This window comes from Rhinolophus sinicus, chromosome X, assembly GCF_036562045.2.
Source record: "Rhinolophus sinicus isolate RSC01 chromosome X, ASM3656204v1, whole genome shotgun sequence".
Lineage (NCBI taxonomy): Eukaryota > Metazoa > Chordata > Mammalia > Chiroptera > Rhinolophidae > Rhinolophus > Rhinolophus sinicus.
Genome location: NC_133768.1, coordinates 6,149,678 through 6,173,618, shown reverse-complemented (window position 1 = coordinate 6,173,618; position 23,941 = coordinate 6,149,678). Strand labels below are relative to the sequence as shown.

At 47.8% G+C, this 23,941-nt stretch overlaps 2 protein-coding genes and 1 long non-coding RNA gene across 8 annotated transcripts in view; 1 reads left to right on the top strand and 2 right to left on the bottom strand.

Annotated features, from left to right (window-relative positions):
- Nucleotides 1-450: 450 nt before the first annotated feature.
- On the bottom strand, nucleotides 451-14,824 carry ARSD (arylsulfatase D). Of its 5 annotated transcripts, none has more exons than XM_019714572.2 (10): nucleotides 14,657-14,824; nucleotides 13,263-13,412; nucleotides 11,808-11,929; nucleotides 10,838-10,960; nucleotides 8,026-8,449; nucleotides 6,460-6,596; nucleotides 5,346-5,480; nucleotides 4,132-4,294; nucleotides 2,626-2,747; nucleotides 451-1,479 (listed from the first exon to the last, which is right to left on the bottom strand). In XM_019714572.2, exons 1-10 carry the CDS (start codon nucleotides 14,806-14,808, stop codon nucleotides 1,115-1,117), a joined length of 1,893 nt encoding a protein of 630 aa, XP_019570131.2. In that variant the 5' UTR covers nucleotides 14,809-14,824; the 3' UTR covers nucleotides 451-1,114. The 5 variants fall into 5 exon arrangements, with proteins under 5 accessions (XP_019570131.2, XP_074180342.1, XP_074180340.1 ...); XM_074324241.1 differs by lacking the exon at nucleotides 14,657-14,824 and adding an exon at nucleotides 14,479-14,575; XM_074324239.1 differs by lacking the exon at nucleotides 14,657-14,824 and adding an exon at nucleotides 13,899-14,219.
- Nucleotides 14,085-23,941, top strand: part of LOC141569748 (uncharacterized) — a 16,654-nt gene continuing 6,797 nt past the window's right edge. Inside the window, exons 1-3 of the long non-coding RNA XR_012493533.1 lie at nucleotides 14,085-14,229; nucleotides 15,476-15,695; nucleotides 21,183-21,335. This is a non-coding gene — a long non-coding RNA (uncharacterized LOC141569748). The remainder of the gene's footprint in view (nucleotides 14,230-15,475; nucleotides 15,696-21,182; nucleotides 21,336-23,941) is intronic.
- Nucleotides 16,905-23,941, bottom strand: part of ARSL (arylsulfatase L) — a 19,091-nt gene continuing 12,054 nt past the window's right edge. For both annotated transcript variants that reach the window (XM_074324242.1, XM_019714575.2), the window contains 4 exons: nucleotides 21,767-21,901; nucleotides 20,522-20,684; nucleotides 18,002-18,123; nucleotides 16,905-17,355 (listed from right to left, as the gene is read on the bottom strand). In XM_074324242.1, the coding sequence (XP_074180343.1) occupies nucleotides 16,997-17,355; nucleotides 18,002-18,123; nucleotides 20,522-20,684; nucleotides 21,767-21,901 (779 nt within the window). In that variant the 3' untranslated portion in view covers nucleotides 16,905-16,996. The remainder of the gene's footprint in view (nucleotides 17,356-18,001; nucleotides 18,124-20,521; nucleotides 20,685-21,766; nucleotides 21,902-23,941) is intronic.

Here is a 23,941-nt window from a genome sequence, read left to right as displayed (position 1 = left end):
TTAGATCAGCTGTGTCCCCCATGCATGGCCGGGTCCCTGCTGAGCAGACGTGGGGCTAAGCAATGCGTCCTTCCTCTTTGGGTCTGTGGGCAGTGCCCCTTCTCCCCTCCCCCCTGCTTCACATGAGCTTTTGCCAGAGTCAGCGTGGGGCACATTCCCCGAGAAACGTGGAAAATGAAAGGCTGCAAACGTTAAATACTTAGAGAGTTCCCAGAGGAAAGAGACCTGACTCAAAACGGATGGACGGGAGCATACAAGAGCGCTTTAAAGGATGTGAAAAAGGAAAAAAAAAAAAAAAAAAAAGAAAGAAAGCCCCAAAGCAGGTTTTCTGTGGGAATTCCAGCTGTTTATAAGCCAGCTGGACCCTCTAAATTGGGAGCACATCCGTCGGTGGCCGAGGTTCTACAGGTGTGGTGCAGTTTGTTGGGGTTTTTGAGAAAACAGAGAACATGGGCGTTCAAGTCTGTTTACTGTTTTACAGTTTTGTTTTCGATTTTTGTCTACGTGCACGTACGGAGATGAGAAAAGCGACCCCCAGGGTTCGCTCCTGGAAAAAGGGGAACGTAAGCCAGGACCACACGGTAGATTTGTGTGGACTCTGGTCGCTCTTGCTTGGGTCCCCCTGTCATGGTCCCTGTCTTTTGAGAAATGTGTTTTCCAGATTTATGGGGGTATAATTGACAAATGAAATTGTATGTATGTAGGGCGTATGAAATTTGATGTACGCACACACGGTAAAATGATCACCATTGAGTTAAACCATCACCTGTTCTGAGCCGTCATCTCTGCATGTCTTTTGTATCCCAGCATCCATTGATGGACACAGGCTGCTTCCATATCTTGCCTATTGTGCATAAGGCTGCAAGGAACACAGGGGTGCATCTGTCTTTTCAAATCGGGGTTCTGGAGTTCTTCAGAGAAATACGCAGAAGTGGAACTGCTGGGTCACAATGTAGAGCTAACTTTCTGAGGGCCCTCCCTGCTGTTTCCCATCGTGGCTGCACCCATTTACGTGCCCACCGACAGGGCAGGGCAGACCTCCCTTTCCGCCACGTCCTCGCCAGCCCGTGTTCGGTCCTGTCTTTGTGACGGCAGCCACCCTGACCATGGGACATCACGTCTCACTGTGGTCTCCGTCCTCGCTGCAGGAGCAGAAGGGGAAGGTCCCGCAGCACGGCTGCAGCCACGGCTTCCACAGGATGTTGCTCAGGGAAAACTGTTGGGGGACGGAACTCAGCGTCTTCCTGTGGTTTCTCACCGCCTCACCCACCGTGGCGATGACGGCCTCGAACAGGGGCTCAGTGCCCGGGGAGAGGGGCCGTGCCTCGGAAGGGTCCCTGGAGAGGTCAAACAGCAAAGGGGGGCTGTGCTGGGTCACTCCGTCCCCAGAACAGGGGCACACGCCTCGGCCGTAGCAGGCCCCAGCTCCCTCGGGGTGGAACCGTGGAGTCATGTAATGGACCTTCCAGAGTCTTCCCCCTGAATGCAAACAGGGAGGTGGTCAGCGGAGCAGAAACCTGAACGATGGTAAACACCTGACCCAGGTACCAGCACTGGGGAACGATCATGCACACGCCACGGGACAGAAAAAGAGAAGGGACAAGAATGCAGGGTGGGTCGTGCACAGGTGTTACTAGCATTGTCACATCGGGGTGTGTGTGTACGTGCCCATGTGTGTATACGTGTGCTCCAGGCACAGAGAAGCAAAGGGACTCGTCCAAAAGGGCTCACTGTGGCTGTGTGGGGCTTAGAACCACAGATGCCGTTAGAATATGCGTGCCCCTTGCCCTGTGTTTCAATTGTTCAGTGCCCGCCTCTTACGTCTGCAAACAGAAGCGAGTAGCATCTGTCAATAGCATGACTGGCAGAAGTCTTGCTATGTCCTCTAGGGGTTCGCTTGGGTACGTGGCAGGTAATAAAGTCGATCAGAGCACGGAGTGCAGCTGGATGTGCCTTCCCCTGCAAACACGGCCAGCACCAGCCGTCACCCTCTGAGCGATTCTACTGAGTGACTCTTCTCTGGAAGAAAGGCATGTGCTTTGTGATGGTGAATTTCAGGTGTCAACATGGGTAGCACATGGTCCCCAGACATGTGGTCAAACACTAGACGTTGCCATGAAGGCTTTTTTTTTTAAGATGAGTTTACCATTGCAGTGAAGTAGATTGCTCAGCCTCCTGGGGTGGGCCTCACCCAATCAGTTGAAGGACAGAAGAGAAAAAAGGCCGAGGTTTCCCAGAGAGGAAGGAACTCTGCCTTCAGACCACAGCATAGAAATTCTGCCTGAGTTTCCAGCCTTCAGACTCAAGATGGCAGCATCAGCTCTTCACTGCCTGGGTATCCGCCCTGCAGATTTCACACTTGCCGGCCCTCACAGCCACGTGAGGCAGTTCTTTAAAATGTCTCTCTGTGTATCCATCCATCCATCCATCCATCCATCCATCCATCATCCATCCATCCACCCACCATCCATCCATCCATCCATCCATCCACCATCCATCCATCCATCCATCCACCCACCCACCCACCTGTCCATCCATCACCCCACCCATCCATCCCCCGACCCAGCCATCCCCTCGGTTCTGCCTCTCTGAGCCCCCAGCGTCGAGGGGAAGGTGTGTACTCACCGCGCTTGTCATGCCAGCGAGCCGCGTGGAGGTACTTCCCGCAGTAATGAAACAGGAAGTCGTGTGCCGAGTGCTCAGCGGCCCCTTGCAGCAAGGGCAGCAGGCTGTGACCATCCATCACCCTGATTCAGTGCAGAGACCAGAGGAAGGGGTCAGACCAAGACCCCCGGGCTTCGTGTGCACCTGGGCACCAGACCGCACGCTGCAGGAGCCCCACCTAATGGCACGTGGCTCAGAGAGCACATGCTCCCTGAGCACTCACCAGGCGGCCAGGTGCTGCCCTATGCGGTGTTTTACGTCACAAAGTTACTGAGTTTCAGGGTTGTGTGAGATGCGGCCTTACATCAACAGAACACACACAGACACACACCCCATTCTGACCTCAGATGTTAACACAAAGTCTCCAATTCCAGCTGGACTGCCCAGGCCCCCCCGGTTGCAGAGCTGGGGCTGCAGAAACCTTGTAAATCTTAACAGACTCCCAGGGACGTTGTCACGTGTGTACAAGAGCCGGCCAAGGGAATGTGACCCGAGGTCCTTCCTTCTAAAGAAGTTGTAATTTCAAAAACCCCTTTATCTGAACCAAATCTAGGACTTGTCCTTACAACTCTACAGCCCTTGAAGCCTGTGGTTCTACCGAAAATTACGCCGTAATTGGGATGGTTTGGTTTCATGTGTCTACTTGGCTGGGTAAGGTCGCCCAAGGGTCTGCCGAAACAGTCTGGGTGTTATTATTCAGGTAATTTGTACTGTGTTTCCCTGAAAATAAGACCTCAACGGGAAAGAAGCCCTCGCATGATTTTTCAGGAGGACATCCCCCGAACATAAGCCCTAATGCATCTTTTGGAGCAAAAATTAATATAAGACATCCACAACTGTATGAGCCTTAAAGTAAATGTCTTATTTTACACACACACACACACACACACACACTGCATATATATTATGGGTTCTCTGCAGAACCCTGATGGAACATAAAAAATGCTTTCTTGTGATGAAAAGCTGGGACAGGAGCCCTGCGGTTATGTATTATCCCTCACACTGGAGTATTTATTTGGTCCCGTAAGTGGAATCAAATCAAGTCATTATCAAAACACTGACTTCTGTTTCTTCTCCTATATGAGAGATGCTTTGGCTGTTTTCGAGGTGAATGCCATTTTTAAGTCATATCTTTATAGCTCCATCCACGGTGGAGGCACGATGGCATTTTAATTACAGGGAGATGTTTTTCAATGCATCGCATTTCCAATGATTCAATCTCCCGTTTGTTATGCTGAGCTGTGCCATTTGGCCAAAAGTGCACAAATGGGCAGCGTGACCCAATCTTTTACTTAAACCTGTGCTTTCCTGGAGATGGTTATTGTAGGGCAGGCTGTCCCCTGCATCTGAGGACGGGAGAATTTTCTCAGTGTCCCTATATCCTTGTTGTTTTCCCCCCTACATGTGAAAGAGGGAAGGGAAGAGGGCTCAGGAGTCAGGGAGCAGGTGGTCTCCTCGTACGTGTACCTGTCCTGGGGCACCTGGCCGCCCGCCAGCTGCACCACCGTGGGGAAGACATCCATGAGGCTGGTGGGCTCCTGAATCACCCGGCCGGCCGGGAGCACCCCAGGCCAGCGGACGACTCCCGGGACTCGGATCCCACCTTCCCAGCCGCCCATGCCTTTGCCACCTGTAAGCAAATGGCACGGTTAGGGCTGTCCAGGAGATCGTCCAGCCTACATACACCAGGAGGGGGACGTGGTCACCGTCTGAGAACTGAAACAAGCGGGCAGAACGACCCCCCGTCCCACCTCGGCTGGCAGCGCGTGCATCGGGACTCAGTGTCCTGGCTCCTTTCGGAATTGACTGCAAAAGCACCACAAGTGTTGATGGGGGGTTTTTACAGGTGCATTTCCACAGGTGGGACTCACTAGGATGGAATCTGTGACTAACTGTACCAGACTTTAAAAAAATAGCTATAACATAAAGGTATGACACCCTAAATGTGACAGGATCTACTGGAATACACAGGTATTACACACACTGCCCCACTAATGCTTTTTTTTTTTCTTCCGGTAAGTGCGCAATATATTTTTATCTTTTTTTTTAATTATTATTATTCGTTTCAGGTGTATAGCATCGTGGTTAGACATTTATATAACTTACGAAGTGATTCCCCCCAATTAGTCTAGTACCCACCTGGCACCAGACGTAGTTATTAGAATATTACTGACTATATTCCGTATGTGGTTCTATATAGCCTATGACAATTAAAAAAAAAATTATAGTTCACATCCAATATTATTTTACATTAGTGTCAGGTGTCCAGCCTAGGGGTCAGACATTTATCTAAGTTATGAAGTGATCCCCTGATAAGTCTAGTCCCCACTTGGCACCACACACAGTTATTAACATATTATTAAGTATATTCCCTGTGCGGTACTTTACATCCCCATGACTATTTTGTGACGACCAATTTGTACCTCTTAATCCCTTGTTAATTATTTATTTGTACATCTCTTTCTTCTTTTAAAATGCAAACCTTGAAGGGGAAGGCATGTGTCTTCATCTCTCTACCGTGCCAGCGAGGCAGGCGGAAGGTGGTCTATAATAGATGCTCAAGGAACACCCTTTGCAAGAGCCCGCTCTTTCCAATGTCCCCCTGATCTGCGCCCTTCACTGCTGGGACCCCTGTGCTTGTCACGAATCTGTCCTCTAACCCCAGGGTCCATCGGTCTTACCTCTGTAGATGCCATTCCATCCGCCCAGCTGGCCATGTTCACTTCTTGCCTCTAGATGTCCTCCGTGGTCAGAGGTGAAGTACGTAAATGTGGTGTTTGTCAAACCATGTTCTTCAAGGGCATTCAGAATTCTACCTGTATGCAAAACAGCACGTTTCAGGGCAACGTGAGTAAGCTAGCATCAGCGAATGCAACACAGTTCCCCCTTTCTATGTAAGTCACCCCTTGCTAAAAAGGGACCCCGGTCTCCAGGAGGCCACGGTGATGAATGAAATCACAAAGTGTGAAGGCATACATTGTTCGTCTCCTACGGGAGGGTTCAGAGACCTGCTTACAAGGATAGCAATACTACGGAAAACACATAAAGCTGGCAGGTCTTTTGAACACGCTATGGATGCATGTACACAGATGTCCATAATGATAAATGCATGTGGATGGGGACGTGGTGAGAATGTGGGTGTCCCAGGGATGTCTCATGCAGGGGGAACCCAGGACCATGAGCATCTCTGGGGGTTGGCACAATATGGCCAACACTCAGCAACACAGAGCCAACTGCAAACTACGTCACTGCTTTAACCCACCGAGACCGCGGGACCTCAAAAATGCAGAAAATAAAGCCTGTGAACTGCATGGGCTTTCGTAGCCCTAGAAATGCAGGTTGTTGAAACCTTTTGTAACCCACCCTCCTCTTCTGGGTTTATCTGCTGCTTTACTTGTCACAGGATCTCTGTGCCTGTCTCAGGACATGCCATCATCTACTGCAAGGATTTCCATGCCTACATTTTCTTTTTTTAAGAGTCTACAATCTCGTTGGTTCTCTCCAGGCTGTCTCCGGGCCAGAGAAGGAAAGCGATTTTGAAAAATACCAACATTGCTTCACTTTCCGTAATGTCTCCCGATGGCTTTAAACAATGGACGTGGTGGGAGGATCATTTCTGTGCAGAAGGAGACTTAAGAAATCAGAAACACTACACGAGCACATACAAGACATGGAAGACTCTCCTCCCTCTTCTAATTCTGTTCTGCAACCTGGTTCACAGTGAGATGGCCAACGCATTGCTTACTGTCACACGGAGGCCAAGAGTGAGTCATGGTCGGGGGTGTCCCAGCTCACCTATGAGCCAGTCCATTTCTTCCACGTTGTCACCATATAAGCCATGCTGACTCTTCCCAAGGAACTCTTTTGTGGTTACCAGGGGGATGTGTACATGCAACAAAGAAACGAAGAGCAGGAATGGCCTGTCCTTGTTTCTGAAAGAAGAAAAACACCCTTCGAACATAACGGCATTTGCGTCAGCGAGACGTGATCTGTGACATTACAGCAGAGACCCGAGTCCTGGAAACCCATCCCTCTAAAAGGCTGACTTCTTCAGACCCATCTGCTGAGAAAGCAAGTGAATAGAATCCCAAAGATGAAAAAGAGACTCAGAGGCTCTGAGAACTCATTTCCTTTTTCAAATGGGATGGTTTAAGATGGGCACCAGACATATGAAAAAATGCTCAACCTCACTAATCATCAGAGAAAAGCAAATAAAAACCACAATGAGATACCATCTCACTCCTGTCAGAATGTCTATCATCAATAAATCAACAAACAGCAAATGCTGGCGTGGATGTGGAGAAAAGGGAACCCTCGTGCACTGTTAGGATTGCAAATTGGTGCAGCCGCTATGGAAAACAGTATGGAGGGTCCTCAAAATATTCAAAATAGAACGACCTTATGACCCAGCACTTGCACTCCTGGGTATTTAGCTGAAGAAATCCAAAACACTGATTTGAAAAGATATGCAAACCCCTATGTTTACCGCAGCACTGTTCACAATAGCCAAGATATGGAAACAACTGAAATGCCCACCAATAGATGACCAGATAAAGAAAATGTGGTGCATTTATACAATGGAGTATTACTTGGCCATAAAAAAAGAACGAAATCTTACCATTTGTGACAACATGGATGGACCTAGAGGGTATTATGCTAAGTGAGAAAAGTCAGACAGAGAAAGAGAAATACCATATGATCTCACTTATATGTGGAATTTAAAGAACAGAATAAATGAACAAACAAGACAGAAATAGACTCATGGATACAGAGAAAAACTAATGGTTGCCAGATGGGAGGGGGTTAGGAGGATGGGTGAGAAAGGGGAAGATGAAGAAATACAAATTGGCAGCTACAAAATAGTCACAGGGATGTAAAGTACAGCACAGGGAATAGAGTCAATAATATGGTAATAACTCTGTATAGTTCCAGGTGGGAACTAGACTTATCAGGGGGGGTGGGGGATCTCTTCATAAGGTATATAAATGTCTAACCACTACGCTGTACACCTGAAACGAGTACAGTGGTACCTCGGTTTTCGAACGTAATCCATCCCAGAAGACCGGTTGGGTTCTGAAATATTCGAAAACCGAGGCACGGTTTTCCCATAGAAAGTAATGCAAAATGGATTAATCCGTTCCAGAGGTTTAAAATCAACCCCGAAAACTGCAAATTTAGCATGAATTTTACTACCTAATGATACCATAGAGCCATAAAATTTACGGCGTTTGTAAACCGAAATGTTCGTCAACGGAGATGTTAGAAAACCGAGGTACCACTGTATATAATATTATATGTCAACTGTAAGTGAAAAATAAAAAAATAAAATAAAAAAGCAGAAAACCATGATCATTTAATTACCTTTCAATATAGGAAATGGCTTCCTTTAGCAGACGGCTGGCCGTTCTTTCCAAAACCATGGGCTGCTCCGTGACATCATGGTTTCTCATCAGGATACAATTCCATCGACCCACAAACCCGAAGCTGCTGTACCAGGAGATGAAAAACAGGGCGACCAGGCAGGCCAGACCCAGGACTGCTTTCCAGGAAACGGAGATGAACCCACAGGTTCTGCCAGCAGCCAGCGTCAGAATTCCCAGCACCATGAGCTGGGTGTAGTGACCGAGCTGTGCTCTCAGGGACGCATCCACTTCCGGGAGCCGGCCTGGGTGACAGTCGTTGACAAGGGTGAAAGGCATGCCGTAGAAATAGTCGAACCCGTGGTTGAGTGGGTGGTGACAGTGGTCTGTGCGGGTTTCACAGTTTACGCCCTGGTGCCATTTTCCTGAAGATAAAAGCGAAAAGTTAAGACAAGAATGCACACTGGAGGTTCTCTGTTGGGTACAAATCACCTTCGCAGGATAATTTGGATGTTGTCATGGAAATGAAAGTATGAGTGGGGGGGGATGGTAGAAGAGGGTAAACAGGGTCAAATAAATGCTGATGGAAGGAGAACTGACTCTGGGTGGTGAACACACAATGAGATATATAGATGATGGATTACAGAATTGTACATCTGACTCCTACGTAACTTTACTAACAATTGTCACCCCACTAAACTTTAATTAAAAAAAAAAAAGTATGAAACAGCAACATTTGCAATATAAAAGGAATACAATGGAAATTTGAAACAGAAAAGAAATGTAATGGAAATTTGAAAAAAGGAAGGAATAAAGTGAATTAGATACCGGTGTGTAAATGGATAGATAACCGTTCATGAATACTAATGAACGTATCGACATAGTAATTATAAAATGATTCACAGTTAAGATTTTCTGGAGTGTGGAGGGTTACAAGCTTGCAAACCGACATCATTCTGGCTATTATATAATTCACAAAATATCATTGACTGATTTTTTTTTTTTTTTTTTTTTTTTTTTTTACCTAAAAGCAAACCACTTGAAAACGGGAGCTCTTACAGATTTTTTTTCCCCCAAAAGCAATGACTGTTGTAACAATGTCACAGAGATGGAATATGAGGAACCCAACATCTTAAATTCCAGGACGATGTCCAAAGAACTTGATTGTCTATGGCAGTTTCTGTCTATGTCACGTGCCCCAGACCCTCAGGCAGCTTACGCTGAGGCACAAAACAGAATAAATAAGCTTCCGACCTACTGATGGACCTTACCTCCATGTGCAGACGATACACCAGGTCTCTGGCTCCCTCTCTTCCCTCCCACCTCTCACACAATGTCTTCAAAACCTGCGGGAATTTGTTCTAGTTCCAAACCCAGAGACCTACCTTTAGTTCCCTGTTCACATTTAAGAAAAGAAAAATAATGAGGTGGGGTGAAGAAACCTATGCAAATGGATCTCCCACCTCCAAGATTTTCTACCACTTGGAACGTGAAGAGCCTTTTCCAAATATAGATCGAGTGCGAGGACCAAGAAATAAAGACTCTGGGTGGCCGGTTGGCTCAAGTGGTTAGAGCTCAGTGCTCACAACACTAAGGTCGCCGGTTCGATTCCCACATGGGCCAGTGAGCTGCACCCTCCACAACTAGATTGAAAACAATGACTTGACATGATGCTGATGGGTCCTGGAAAAACACACTGTTCCCCAATATTCCCAATTAAATAAATAAAAAAAAGACTCACATAAGGAACGGGTACACAGGCCTGCCAATTCTGGTAAACACAAAAATAAATCCACGTATCCAGCTTTTTAAAAAAACTCTACTCACAGAGTAGGACATTTAAGGATGGCTACGAGGTCTGACATATTGACCCGACAGTAGTGAGCTGGTAATGTAATGATCTAGTCAATCCTTCTTAGGACTGAAGAGGGAAATAAAGATGAGATTGCAGATGTGTAAAAAGTCCTTCAGAAAGCCACTGGAGATGGGATATGCTATGGACTGAATGCTTGTGTCCCCCCAAAATTCATATGTTGAATGTTAACACCCAATGTGATGATATTAGGAGGTAGGGCTTTTGGGAGGGGATTAGGTCATGTGGGCTGTTGTGAACTCTCTTAGGTGTGGTGCCGGAGGCCTGCAAATTAAACTGCCAAAAGACAGACTGCTAAGATTAGTGCCCTTTATAAAAGAGACCCCCACAGATCCGACCCAGTTATCCCGTGACCGTGGTGTTGGTTCAGACCACCTCATGTTTTGTCCTCCATTTCTAGTGTGTCAGATGGGCAGGTCTCTTGCAGATGTCACCCCACGTGCTGTTACCTTTCCTGATTTTTTTCTGTAGCCGTTCACTGTAGTATGTCACGGCTGTGACAATGATGGTATGCTCCGGGGGTCCTCCTGGTGAGTTCCCCAGGCTAAAGGTGGGCTTGTGGACCCCCCCAACCCTTCTTTACAACGAGGGACCTTGGGACCCTTCCCTGAGCTTGCTGTGCAAACCAAGCCAGTGACCCTGAACTCTGAGGGTTCCGAGGTGGTATGTGGCCATTTAGGGTAAGATCGTTTCTAGACAAGTTTCTGACAAATCAGGAGAGGAGAAGATTGATCTGGCCAGGGAAGGAAAGAGGTGAATCTAGCAAGATGCTAAATGTACTTGTCAATGACAAAAATTCCAACACTGGAAACAAGCCGAGAGAGAGGTCCGATGGATCGGGCACCAGACTGTGGTTCTGACACATCCCCTCTTCCCTCTGTAGGACTATAGGTCTTTGTGATCGCTGATATTCAAGGTGATCGACTGGCATGAGCCGTACCTATGAGGCCTGTTGCGTAACCTTCCCGCTGCAGGATTCTTGCAAATGTGGTCTCATTCTCAGGGAGCCCGCCCGAGCCAGCGTTCCACTGAAGGGCTCGGTATCCGTCAGTGGCCTCCATGCCTGTGAAATGGACCAGACAGGAAGCGTTCGGTTTCTGGGGGATGCAGTGGGGGCTGTCAGCCGGGAATGACTCTGCACCCCCCACCCCGCTGCCAGGGACACTCAGCAATACAAAGAATCATTTTTGGTTGTCACAACTGGGGAGGAGTGCCAGTAGCATCTCGTAGGTGGAAAAACCGTAGTGGCCCAGAATGCCACCATAGAGAATCAGCCAGCCCAATGTCAGCAGTGCGGAGGGGGACAAATGTTGCGACTTTGCAGGGGTCTGTTTATCTATTTACCATCTATGTATCTATGTATCTATGTATCTATGTATCTATCTATCTATCATTTATCTACCATACTGATCGTCAACCAAAGGTGATTCTGCCCTCCAGGGAACTTGGCAATGCATGGAGTCATTTTTGGTTGTCACAAATTCGGTGTGGGACGTTATTTGCTACTAGATTCTACCAGGTGATGACATTGTGGTCACCTGGATAATCCCAGATAACGTCCCCACCTCCAGGGGACGTTGATCACATCTTCAGACTCACCTCTGCCACATAAGGAAACCTTCATTCATTCTGGGCATTACAATGTAGCATCTTGGGGGGGGCGGGGATGCATTACTCAGCCCCCCCGCCCACGCAGAGCCCGTCTGAAATCCTGACTTCACATCAATATTGATGCAAATATTTACACCAATCAACAAAACGTCAAACATAAGCAGCTACCCCAGAAGAGCTTTAGCCTTTTGAATTCCCAATGAGTTTTTACCACTTTCCTTGTATCTCAACCGACGATTAAGGACAACCACCGTGTGACATGGACGTGGCCTTTTCTCAGTTGTCCGCACAACACCTACCTGATCGGAGAGAGTGTCTCCCCGTGAGGAAGGCAGCCCTGCTGGGGGTACAGAGCGGGGCGGCCGCCAGGTGCTGGGTGAGCCTCACGCCTTCCGCTGCCAGTCGGTCGATATTTGGCGTCCTGAGCAAAGCACATACGTGTCACTCTCAGGAAAGGGCACGTGCATCCAGCAGGAGACGCCCATGTGGGAGGCGTCGGGATGGGCTGGGTCATACTTCTAAACCATCACTGGGTTTTAGAATTACTTGGGTTTGGGTCCCCTGCAGGGGCAAGGAGCCACCTCTCCAACAGTGTGGTTCGGAGCCGGAAAAGGATGGTATCTCATGGGCACTGGTGTGGTTTGAAGCCCCCACCAGCACCAAAGGACAGAACACCTGGGTTTTCTTTTCAGTTTGTCCAGGTGTAGGTCACCAAGGGGAGAGGGAGGGCTGTGGCTTCAAAGCTGTCAGCAGTCAGACGTCAAAAACTAGACTGGGGCACCCCCTTACAAAGTAGGAACCAGACAGTCGGCTTTGCAGCTGAGATTGTGGGTGTTGCTGCAGGATACTGCACCGATACATGCAATCTACGGCCAAATCTAGTTCTCAATCTATTTTTTAAAAGTCCCTCTGGAGTTCAGAATCGTTTCTACACTTTTGAAAAGTTGGGGGAAATAGAAAGGAGAGAAAGAAGGACAGGCCACACGGACCTTGGGTGGCCCTTTACCAAAAAGAGGGCCCATTGTGGCCCCTGATTTAGAACGCAAAAGGGTGCCCAGCATACTTCTGTGTTTTTCAACAGCGTGGTTGCTGGAACAACTGCCATGGGACAACCTTACCAGGGGAAAATGCCCTCTGCGCTAGAAGAGTCTGAATGACGTCATACTAGTCACTGATAGACGAAGTGAAGGATGGTTTGGAGTAAAGGATCTGAGGTGAGGTCGTCCTGGATCAGGGGGCCCTGAATCCAATCACAGTGTCCTCATCAGAGACAGAAGAGGAGGGACACAGACACAGAGAAGACGCCACGTGGGGACGGAGGCAGAGATGGGAGGGAGGCGGCCACCAGCCCAGGGATGCCTGGAGCCCCCAGGAGCTGGAAGAGGTAGAAGGGACCTTCCCCTGGGGCCTCCGGAGGGAGTGTGGTCCTGGGACACCTTGATGTCACACTCCTGGTCTCCAGGCCTGGGGGACGATGAGTTCCTGTTGTTTTAAGCCACCCAGTGAGTGGTCCCTTGTTAAAGCAGCCAAAGGAAACATACACCCACCCACCAGGGTTCTATGCTGTTGGAAAGGTGTAGGACCCTCTTTTCCTGTCCAAAAATAACTTTTTTTGGTGCTGACATCTGATGCACTGAGGAATTTCCTGCTTTCTACAGGCGCATTTTAAATGCATCGTTCAGCCAAATACACAGACACTCACACACCACACGAGCACTACCAGCGCCACCAGCCCCTCCACCAGCACACTGTACCTCAGTGTATCGTTCCCATAGCAACCGAGATCCCCAATGCCAAGATCGTCTGCCATTATGAGTAGAATATTTGGCTTAAAGGCACTGGCTGCTTTTAATTCGCAAGTCGTCAGAAGCAAACATACAACGAGTAGAACTGACAGACTGTTCCTGGAGAGAAAACCAAAAGGCGGAAATAAAGGCGTATACTTTGGAATGAAAAGTCAGCATTTCAAACCCGTTTGCTGGGCAGGGCTATGCATTTCCACTAAATTAGGGTTCAACAAGGGATGGCATCTAGGGTTCGATTCCTTTGTTCCAGTTGCTTGCACAGTAACACTCACTGCAGAAAACCCAAATTAGCTCGGTGTGCCAGAGTTAGGTTTCTTTTTTCATCGGGGCCCCTCCTTCCCCTCACATTGTAATTTACGCCACTTCAGTTAAAATCTCACTAACGGGAAGGCGATGAGGTTGAGCGCTGCCGTTCAGGGCTGATGCCCCCCGATTCCCGGGCCCAGAGGCCTGGCCGCGCCTTCCGCCCAGGTCCCCGGAGTTCCGGCTGCGCCATAACCGAGGCGGAGCAGGGAGGGTCTGGGCGGAGGCAGCATTTACAGTGGAAAAGGATAAATGTGAGATTAAAAGTACCCCAGACACTACCGGGAGATACCCCTCAGCTGTTCTGAGCGCACAGTTACTGCACCAGTTTGATAGGCTGGCTGCCGCCGAGCAGCAACAGCGCACAAGCGCGCACGAGCGTAAAGGGACTTGGAGCGGAAGGGGCGGACCCCCTGCTCTCTCCGCCCCGTAACCCGGAGGGACGCGAGGCCCGGGCAGCTCTGATCCCGGCTGTAACGTGTCCCGGGGCCTTCAGCAGGGTCCCCGGTGCCGTCCACGTTCCCCGATTGGGCCCTAGTGCGACAGCCAACCATAGCTCGCAGGGCGTAACCGCCGCGCTGGGGGGCGAACGGGGCGTGTCTTGGAGAGTGTAGTGCGTTGGGGGTGGGGGGGACACAGGCGGGACAGGATGTGTCTTGGGGGGGGGGAGGGACCTCAAGGCCGCGCTCCTGAGGGTGCGAGGAGGGGCCCCGGGGGCGTGTCTTAGTTGGGGAGGACCCAGCCAGGCCGTTTTACCCCCCTCCTCCTTTCTCTTACTGTCTCCCTTTTCCCTCCGCTCTCTGTCTTCCTTTCTCCACCCCTCCGTCCCTTTACCGCGTGGGGGCATCTTCCCCAATCCCACCTCTTTTGTCCCGCCTCTGGGCCAAAAGCGGCCTTCAGCTGCGTTTTGGTGAATCCCGGAAGCACAGCCGGCTTTTCCCGGAGGCCCACGCTCTCCCTGTGCACCCCTCTCCACTCCCCCCACCCGGTGTGCCCAACTCCAAGCTCGAGTGGGGGCTGCTTCCCGGGGTCCCGCGCACCTGGCGGCGGGGGCAGCACGTTCCCTGTGCACCCTGGGTCCCATGGCGAGTGCAGGCTGGACGCACAGGACCTTGCCCTGGGCGCTCTGTGCTCGGACCGCCCACAGAGCCGCAGGATCTGCGGGGTGGGGCCCCTCCTGCCCTAATCCCATTAATCTGGAGCCTCAGGGAATTAGTTTTAGAAACAAGTTTTCCCTGGTTCCAAGCGACGGGGGTGGGGGTGGGGCGGGCAGCTCTGGAGACTGGAAAACAGGAGTTGCTGATTAATCCCGGCTGGGTTTGCTGAGCTCCCTTTGTCCATCTCACACAGCGTCTTGGGAGTTGCCTGGTGCAATCAAGCAACCAGGATGCCCGATTTCTACCCTATGGCCACGGGGCGGTGGTGCTGGTGGTGGTGGTGGTAAATGTGAACTAGCCGGGTTGGACTCTCACCCACAGGTCACTGGGGTCTGCCTGGTGGTCATATCCAGGTCCTGGTCCCCCTGAGCTGCCCTGGAAGGAGTTCTCTCTTTACCTTTCCAGTTCAGTCTTGCATTTTTACCAGATGGTCACCGGGAACGGTGTTTACCCAAAGCTTGGGGTGTGGGCTGGGCCTCTCTAAGCCCCCTGGGGGCATTTGTTGAAAACGCAGAGTCTGGAGGTCCACCCTGAGTTCCCTGAGTTAGTTAGCTAGAAATGTGGCTGGAGTTTCTATTGGGAGAAAACACCTTTGCGTTTTGGTTGGCAGATATCGTCCGCTTACACTTATTGGGGTGACGGTATAGCCGTATTAATGCCTAGGCATTCTTAATAGCTTCTCCTGTTGTCCTGCCATGCCAGGCTCCCAGGTGCAGGACTTGGCAGCTGGGTTGCAGCCAATACCACACGGATGGTGCAAGTTGAGGCCGGAGGGAGGACGCCAGGGGCCAGGAGCCCAGACGTAGCGCTCGGTATGGAGGCTGGCAGGGACGGAGTCCAGATTTGACCCTTTGATGCAATTCTACATTGGACAGAAGCAAGGTTCCTCCAAACTGCAGAGCCTTGGGGAGTCTTGGGCAAGGTATGGGAACAAAGCAGGGGCTGTCGTGTTTAGGAGTGGCAGAGGGGCGTGGGGCGGTGGGAGCTGGTACCCCACAGGTTCTCTTTGGGGGAGCTTGAAGGGGTGGGGGAGGGAGGATGAACGTGATCCTATGGGTCTGAACTGGGGAGTCCGTTGGCTTCAAAGCCATTAGGGACAAAGCTGTGAAAAGCCCTGGCGGTTGAGGGGACCAGGCATAGCTTATTCTGAACAGGTCAGAGTGGGGTCAGGGGGACAGGTACTCAGGGCACCGCTGGCTGAAAGAGCTGCATCCGTGTTGGAGAAACCATGGCTGTGGGCAGGGAGCTGGGGTCTGGGGTGATGCTGTACCATCATCCCTTTCTTTTCCCCAAAGGGGAATCAACTCCAGGCAGAATTAGGCAGAGATGGATGTGGCTCCGGCTGACAGGTGAGCCGCTGTGTGTCCCGGGGGCTGGAGTTTCTCTGTCTGTCACCTGGGACGGGATGGTTTGAGGAGAGTGTCTTTGGGTCTATAACAAGGTCAAGGTGACTTGTTGCACCCCTGGGTTTGGAGAGCTGGGAGGGAGAGAGGTGTTACTTGCATCTGGAGACAGAAAGAACTGTTGGAAAGCCAACACCTCGCTCCCAGCCCCCAGCACAGAATGTGCAATGGACTGAATTGTGTCCCTCCAAGTTTGTACATTGGAGCCCTGATCCCCCAGGACCTCAGAATGTGACTGTACTTGGAGATGGGTCTTCAAGAGGGGACTAAGGTAACATGAAGTCACCAGGGTGGGCCCTGATCCAATAAGAACATTGAGTAGCCAGCACGTGCCCCAAATTCTGAGTTTGCCCAGGTCATTAGGGAATATCACTTGGAAATAGTTCCCACTTGAAACATGCTCTGTCCTCGTCCGTGTTGAAAATGATGAACCTATGCGTTTTAACATGGGCCCAGCCACGCTGGGGGACACCAGTTAGTCCCCTTGGTGTCTGCCAATCCTTATAAGATAGAAACTGCTTCCCTTGTGGGTTGGGCTCTCTGTGGGGACAGAACAGCCTTTGCCAGGTGGGGATGGGGGGCTTTGACAAGAAACACCACTTCCCTGCTGTGTGGCCCGGCCGGCTGGTCCATGGTGCATTTTATTTAGTGGCATTTGGGCATGATGGCTGCTTCTTTGTCCCTTTGTCTTTAGAAATGGCAGAATGACTCACTGCCGCACAAATGGGTGACTGAAGTTCACAGCGGAGTTTTATTGCCACCCCAGTGAGTCAAATCCAGACCTCAGGGACCCCGTGTGCCCGTTTCCCACAGTAGGTGACTACTGTGAGTCGCTTTCCTGGTCGCACCAGCAGAGGGGAAACAGGCCGCAGCAGGGCTGCAGCCATGGCTTCCAGCTGTTGTCCAACCCGTCCAGCTGCAGCGGAACCGGGCTGAGTGTCCGGCGGTGCTCCTTCACCGCCTGAGCCACTCTCTCCATCACCTCATAGAATGAGGGCTCCGTGGCGGGCGTGAGCGCGTGGGCCTCCGAAGGGTCCCTCGAGAGGTCAAAAAGCAAAGGTGGCTCATGGTGGATCACCTCGTCCCCAGAGCACGGGCACACCATGCTCCCGTAGCAGGCACCGGCTCCGTCTGGGTGGAAGCGCGGGGTCACGTAGTGGACCTTCCATACAGCTCCTCCTGGGAAGGCAAGAACCGCCGGGGGTTGGCACAGAGGAAGAGGACGCTCGGCTCAAGGCCAGTGTGGGTCCCAGTGGCCAGAAGCGATTGTCCATCGAGTGACGAATGGACGGACACAGTGGGGTCCATCCACACACTGGAGTATCAGTGCGAAAATTCTAGCCCCCCCAATGGGATGGTGATAAGAGGTGGGGCCTTTGGGAAGTGCTCAGGGTGAGATGGGGTCATGAGGGCAGGGCCCCCATGATGCAATCAGTGTCCTTATAAGAAGGGGTACAGAGCAGAGCCATCGCTCCTCCAAGGGAGGACCCCCGGGAGAGGGTTGTCACCAGGACCCATCCTTGTTACAATGAAGATGAAATCGTGTCATTCAGCTAAGGTGGGTTAAGGCACGGGGAAAGCAATCGGGATTGAGAGAGCAGAGCTGCAAAGTAAGAGACAGGCCGGGACGTGTGTGTGTGTGTGTGTGTGTGTGTGTGTGTGTGTGTGTGTGTGTGTGTGTGAGACAGGAGTTGCACTTCATATCACTGGGGGAGGCAGAAAAGCATAGGAAATCCCCCAAGGTATGCCGAAACCGTAGGAGTAACGCCTTTCCCAGAGGAGAGGATTGACAGCTGGAAGGGGCTCCATCACCCAGCCTACTCACTGTCCCTTTGGTGCCACCGGACCGCGTGCAGAAAGCTCTCACAGTAATGCAGTAGGAACTCGTGGTCTGAGTGCTGCACTTTGCCCAGCAGCAATGGTAGCAGGTCCTGGCCATCAATCACCCTGCAGATGGGAACACGGAGTCAGGCGGCAACATGGCACGAGTGAGCATTCCAGCTTAGGCAACCAGTGGGCACCCACCCACGTACCCACCTGCAGGCTTTCCCTCTGCCTAAAAGCTCCTTGAGGACCAGCCTGTTCAGCTTAAGTGGGGCGTGGGGCACTGGCGTTGCTGCTTCTGTTCCCCACTCACCAAAGAGTGTCCAGGGTGCAGGAGTTGACATTGCAGTTCCATTGCCACCACCCTTCTCAGGACACAGCCTAAATCCATGGGTTTGGTGGGTAGCCACAGACTTTCCCACACGTTTTACTTCCCAGTTACACAGTCACTTGCTCCAGGAGGGGAAACGTGTCCGTGATTCCGTGTTACTTTGTTCCTTGCCCACCACTCACTATGTGGAAATCCTGTGCTAAAAGTACGTGTCAATGATATTGGATCCCTAACTTTGTGCACAGTCGGAGGGCAGCTAAACGCCTCTAGGGAAAACTGCGGTGACCCTTTTTAATGTTCCTGAAATTATGCTGAACACGTTTCAGGATCTGCTGTGTCAAAATTCAATCATAAATACCGATGGTACATTTTTTTACAGCTGCCCTGAAGTTAGAATCACCGTCAAATGGGGCTTTTACTCTAATGGGAATAAGGTCCTTTGTCAGGTAGAGAATTTAGAACCCTAAGTAGGTTTTACCTGCACGGAGGTGCCATGAAAAAAATAACATAAAAGAATATATATTGTTGTATATACAATGTATAATACATTATTAGGTATTGTATATGTACAATACACATATATGTATTAATATATCGTATGTAATATAGATATATAGTATGCTGCATATATATTTACAGTCTTATTATATATGTATATAATATATGTAATGTAATAAAATATATGTGTGTATATACATATATACATGTCATTTCACTTCCAAATACATATATTTGTATACACACACATATGTATATGTATGTGTTTATTATAAATCATGTTGATATATGTCTATAAAACCAATCAACAAAATATGGCATTTATTTTACTTTTTAGTGAAACACATTTGCAGGATACCTGGCAGACAAATTTTCATTTTTAAAACACATGAAATATTATAAATTAATTTAAAAAAATTAACAGCCAATTGGGGGGAAAAATAAACGCAGCCACCAGAGATATGAAATTCAATGAGAGAAAACAGGAGAATGCAAAGGTGTGAAATGTTCAAATGATACATTCAACCTCTCTACTGAGAAGCAATGCAAATTATCGCACACTCATGCGTGTGTGTGTACACGTGCACAATTCATACAGATAATAAACCACATATACACCTGCATAATTTAAATTTAGTTCTCTGAATTTTAAAAATAGACACTGATGGATGGTAGCAATTTCTACAAAACAATTTGACAAAATGTCTGCAGAGATCTAGCTATAAACAGCCGTACTCTTTAAACCAGAGATTCAACTTCTAGGGGTTTTTGCTAAGGAGATAATTATGACAGGGAGTAAATGACAAAACAGTATTAAAAAAAAAAAAGAAAACAAGGCTAATGGGGTGACATCCTCCCATAAGAGGGTGGTTGAAAGAAAATACCATGAATCCATTAAATTTCTTGTCTACGCACAAAGATTTATATATGTATTTATATGTATATAAATATATATAAACATTTATATATAAATATTTATATATATAAATATATAAAGATTTATATATAAATATATAAAGATTTATATATATAAATATATAAACATAATAGATGAGTACATACAAATAATATGTAATAACAGGGTGTAAAAAAGTGTATATACATTTTAAGAAAGGAAAAAACTTAAAATTACACTAATGGGAACCACTTTGAGCACCTCTTGTAATTGCAGAAGTCAAACGTGACTTGTATTCACCTTTTGCTATCTGTGTATATTGAGTCTTACAGTTTTAATAACAGTTTTTTCCTTTCTTAAAGTGTGTATACATTTATTGCACCCTGTGTATATATAAAGAATATATAAAATAAATATGTATAATGTATATGTAACATACATGTATTCGTCTCTAGGCTGTTTAGATTATGATATTCTTTTACTTTCTATTGCCCCTCCAAATTTTCTATCTGTTTTTAAGACCAGAAAAATTGGAATCATATAAAAAGGTTGGACCACACTGGATCCAAAAGTAATTTCTTGTGATAAATTGCTAGATTTTCCCCATGACAATCGCCCTTATAATGAAATGGGCCCCACTTAAGAATCAGGAAAAGGGAAATAGGACATGCTGTGTCTCCAGATATTGATTGCATGGATGCTTTATGCCCTGCGAAGGTGACAGTGATAATTCACGTACATGTTTGCATGTTTGTCTCTATGCAAAATGGAATTGCTTTCCTTGGGCTGTTGTCTACCTGTCCTGGGGCACCTGGCCGCCCGCCAGCTGCACCACCGTGGGGAAGACATCCATGAGGCTGGTGGGCTCCTGAATCACCCGGCCGGCCGGGAGCACCCCAGGCCAGCGGACGATTCCTGGGACTCGGATCCCACCTTCCCAGCCGCCCATGCCTTTGCCACCTGGGTTTAAACAAGAACAGAAAAGAACGTGATTAAAAAGCAGAAATGCTTGCCTCTCATAGATGATTTAAGCTTTCTACTTGTTTTTAACTTTGCGAAACATCAAATCACGATGTGTCTGTCATCAATAAAATCCTAGTTTGAATGTGAGTGGCCACCACAGATGGCCGATTTCCCGAATGCACTACCCAAACGTGACGTGCAAACCTGAGTCTGTCGGCAGGTGGGCGGATAAACAGAATGTGCTCCATCCAAACAGTGAAATATTACTGAGCCATAAAAAAAGTAGGAAATGCAGAAACAGGCTACACCATGGATGAACCCAGAAAACGTCATTCTGAGTGAAAAGATAGTTGCAAAGGACCCCATGTCGTGTGATTCCATTTACATGAAAGGTTCGAATGGGGAAACCACGAAGAGAGAGAAGTACGTTAGTAGCTGCTGAGGGTGGGTGCAATGACTAGTAACTGCCAACGGGTGTCTGCGTTTCTTTTTAAGGTGATGAAAACGGTCTAAAATCAAGTAGCGGTGATGGTCAAACATCCTGTGAATATACTGAAAAACAGTGAGTTGTGCAAAAAAAAAAAAAAAAATTCACATCGGAGCCTCGCAAATGGTACTTTCCGCCCTCGATTAAAGAAGCCATCTTGGGTCAGTAGCATTCTCCCTCTGTCTTTGGATTAATTTTTTTTTTTTTCAATTATGTGTTTTTGTTTTCAGCTATAGTTGACATTCCATATTATTTCACGTTAATTTCAGGTGTGCAGCGTAGTGGTCAGACATGTATGTGAGTTACTAAGTGATTCCCCCAATAAGTCTAGTCCCCACCTGGCACTGTACAGAGTTATAATAATATTATGGACTGTATTCCCTGTGCTGTACTTTACATCCCCGTGACTATTTTATAACTATCCATTTGTGCTTCCTAACCCTTCCCCTGTCTCACCCAGCCCCCCACCACCCTCCTCTCTGGTGACCAACCCTTCCCCATGTCTCTTGAGGTGGATATGCCCCATTCCCGCAGTAAGGGCTGGGAATTACAGGGAAGACCGTAGACAAAAATCTGGGACTGTCCCGCTTACCTTGATAGATCCCGTTCCAGCCACCGTACTGGTTATTTCCCAGTTGAGACTCTAAAGATCCTCCATGATCCGATGTGAAATAAACGAGGGTCCTATTGGTGAGACCTTCTGTGTCCAAAGCATCAAGGACCCTTCCTGCAAGAAATCGGTGCGTTTGAGCCCGTCCACCTGGATGGCTGTCTTACACCAGACTTTCAGGCTGTCCTTTAGTGTTTCGGAACCCTTCAAACGAGTCATGTTACGGCGTATTGGGAACAAGTGGCACAATTGTACTACTCTGAACACCCTTCATCTAAGATGGACACATAACTTTCTCTATGGCCCATTCTCTTTCCAAAATGTTTCAGGCAACCTACAAGGGTATATGCTACAAAGGACAAAACAGTAAAAAAAGTTACAATTGAGACAAAAGAAGATTATAGAGAAAAAAAGAAAAGAAAAAAGGGTAGGTTCCAGGAAGGTTTAGGAAGGAGGCTGAAAACGGCACTGGGCAATGTATGTGCCTCGATGAACAAAAGTCTCCCTTGGTGCCTCTAATTTCGTAGAGCTGTGAAATTAAGTACTGGTGGTGGTCGAAAGTTCTGTCACGATACCAAAAAACAGTGAATCGTGCAAAAGGAAAAAGATTTCTGCACCCCCCTGTTCACTGAAGCGTCATTTACAATAGCCAAGACACGGACACAACCTAAGTGTCCATAAAGAAAAGGTGGTATATCCACACCAGGAAATATTATTTAGCCATGAAATACAACATTTAGCCATGACAAGGAATTTCTTGTCACTTCTGCCAACATGGATGGACCCACAGGGTATTACGCTCACTGAAATAAGTCAGACAGAGAAAGACAAATATCATATGATCTCACGTATATGGAAAATCAAAACCAAACAAACTTATACAAACAGAGAAGAGTGAGGGCTGCCAGCGGTGGGGGATGGGGGAATTAGGTGAAGGTGGTCAAAAGGTGCAAATTAAAAACAAAACAACACACACAAAAAAATGTATTTCTTTTTGGTTGGATCTTGCTTTTTTTTTTTTATACAGTCTGACAATCTCTGCATTTTAATCAGTGTGTTAGACCACTTAAGTGGAAGACAATTGTCCAAACAGTTAGCTTTCAATCAACCACCTCACTCTGTTTTTTTCCTTTTGGTTCCATCCATTCGTTGGCCATTTTATTCCTCCTTAGTTGTTTTCTTTTGGACAAGCAGTTTTAAATGTGTGGTGCTATTGATTTCCCTCCCCCTTAATTGATAGCTTTTATTTTCTGGAATAGGTTTAGGTTTATGGATAAGCCGATCAATGTTATAATTGGTGAGCCAATATTGATACACTATTATTAACTAAATTCACACTTCACGTTAGGGTTCACGCTTAGTTTTGTACATGGTAAGGGTTTTGATAAATGCGTGATGTCCTGTATCCACCATTATGGTATCGTATAGAATACTTTCCCTTCCCTAAAAATTCCCCTTTCTACCTACTCACATCCTGATAATAATTTTCACGAAAAAATATCACACAGTTGCTTGACTGAGTTGTAAATTGGGACAGAAAAAGTGAATGCATTGAAAAGATTCTTTAAGCGATGTGATGAGGTCCTTAGTTGATGAAATTATGGGTTTCTTACTCTGTCTTGTAAAATTTCCAGGTCTTTTTCATTCAATAAATATTAATTACATACATCCGCACATTTATTCACTTGAAATTATATTTTTCCCCAAATTGGGACATTGTGAATTTAATTTTAAAAACACAATATTTGATATCACATTAAATACCCTGTATTTTCCATGATTTTTAATCTTTCCCACCATCCTGGCAGTGATGAGTAAATTTCACCTTCTCTGGTGGGGTTAGGCCCCCCAGGGAAGGGACGTGAAATAAATCATGCACAAAAGTATTCCAACTTCCACTATTTTTTCTCAACAATTCATCCAAATCACGTGTCTTACTCCAAGACGATGTTTTCAGAAGGTTTAAAAAAGCACATGTCCGTCTACAATCTCTGATTACAATTATTCTGTAGCTCCCAACCCTCTCAGCCCAACACCACATGAATAAAAGAAATGGAGTGAGGATGTACGTGGTGATACGAGGTCTGACAATTAAGTTTGTGAACTTGTTGCAACACTGCTGCTAACCTGTTTTTGATATCAGAGGGATTATTCATT

What these genes read in the sequence shown, in the direction of transcription:
- ARSD (XM_074324239.1), bottom strand. Translation starts at nt 14,170, where the DNA reads ATGGTTGGCTGTCGCACTAGGGCCCAATCGGGGAACGTGGACGGCACC. An exon ending in TATGGGAACGATACACTGAG is followed by an intron (nt 11,930 to 13,262) that starts GTACAGTGTGCT and finishes TGCTTTGCTCAG; the next exon opens with GACGCCAAATATCGACCGAC. An exon ending in TTACGCAACAGGCCTCATAG is followed by an intron (nt 8,450 to 10,837) that starts GTACGGCTCATG and finishes TTTTATCTTCAG; the next exon opens with GAAAATGGCACCAGGGCGTA.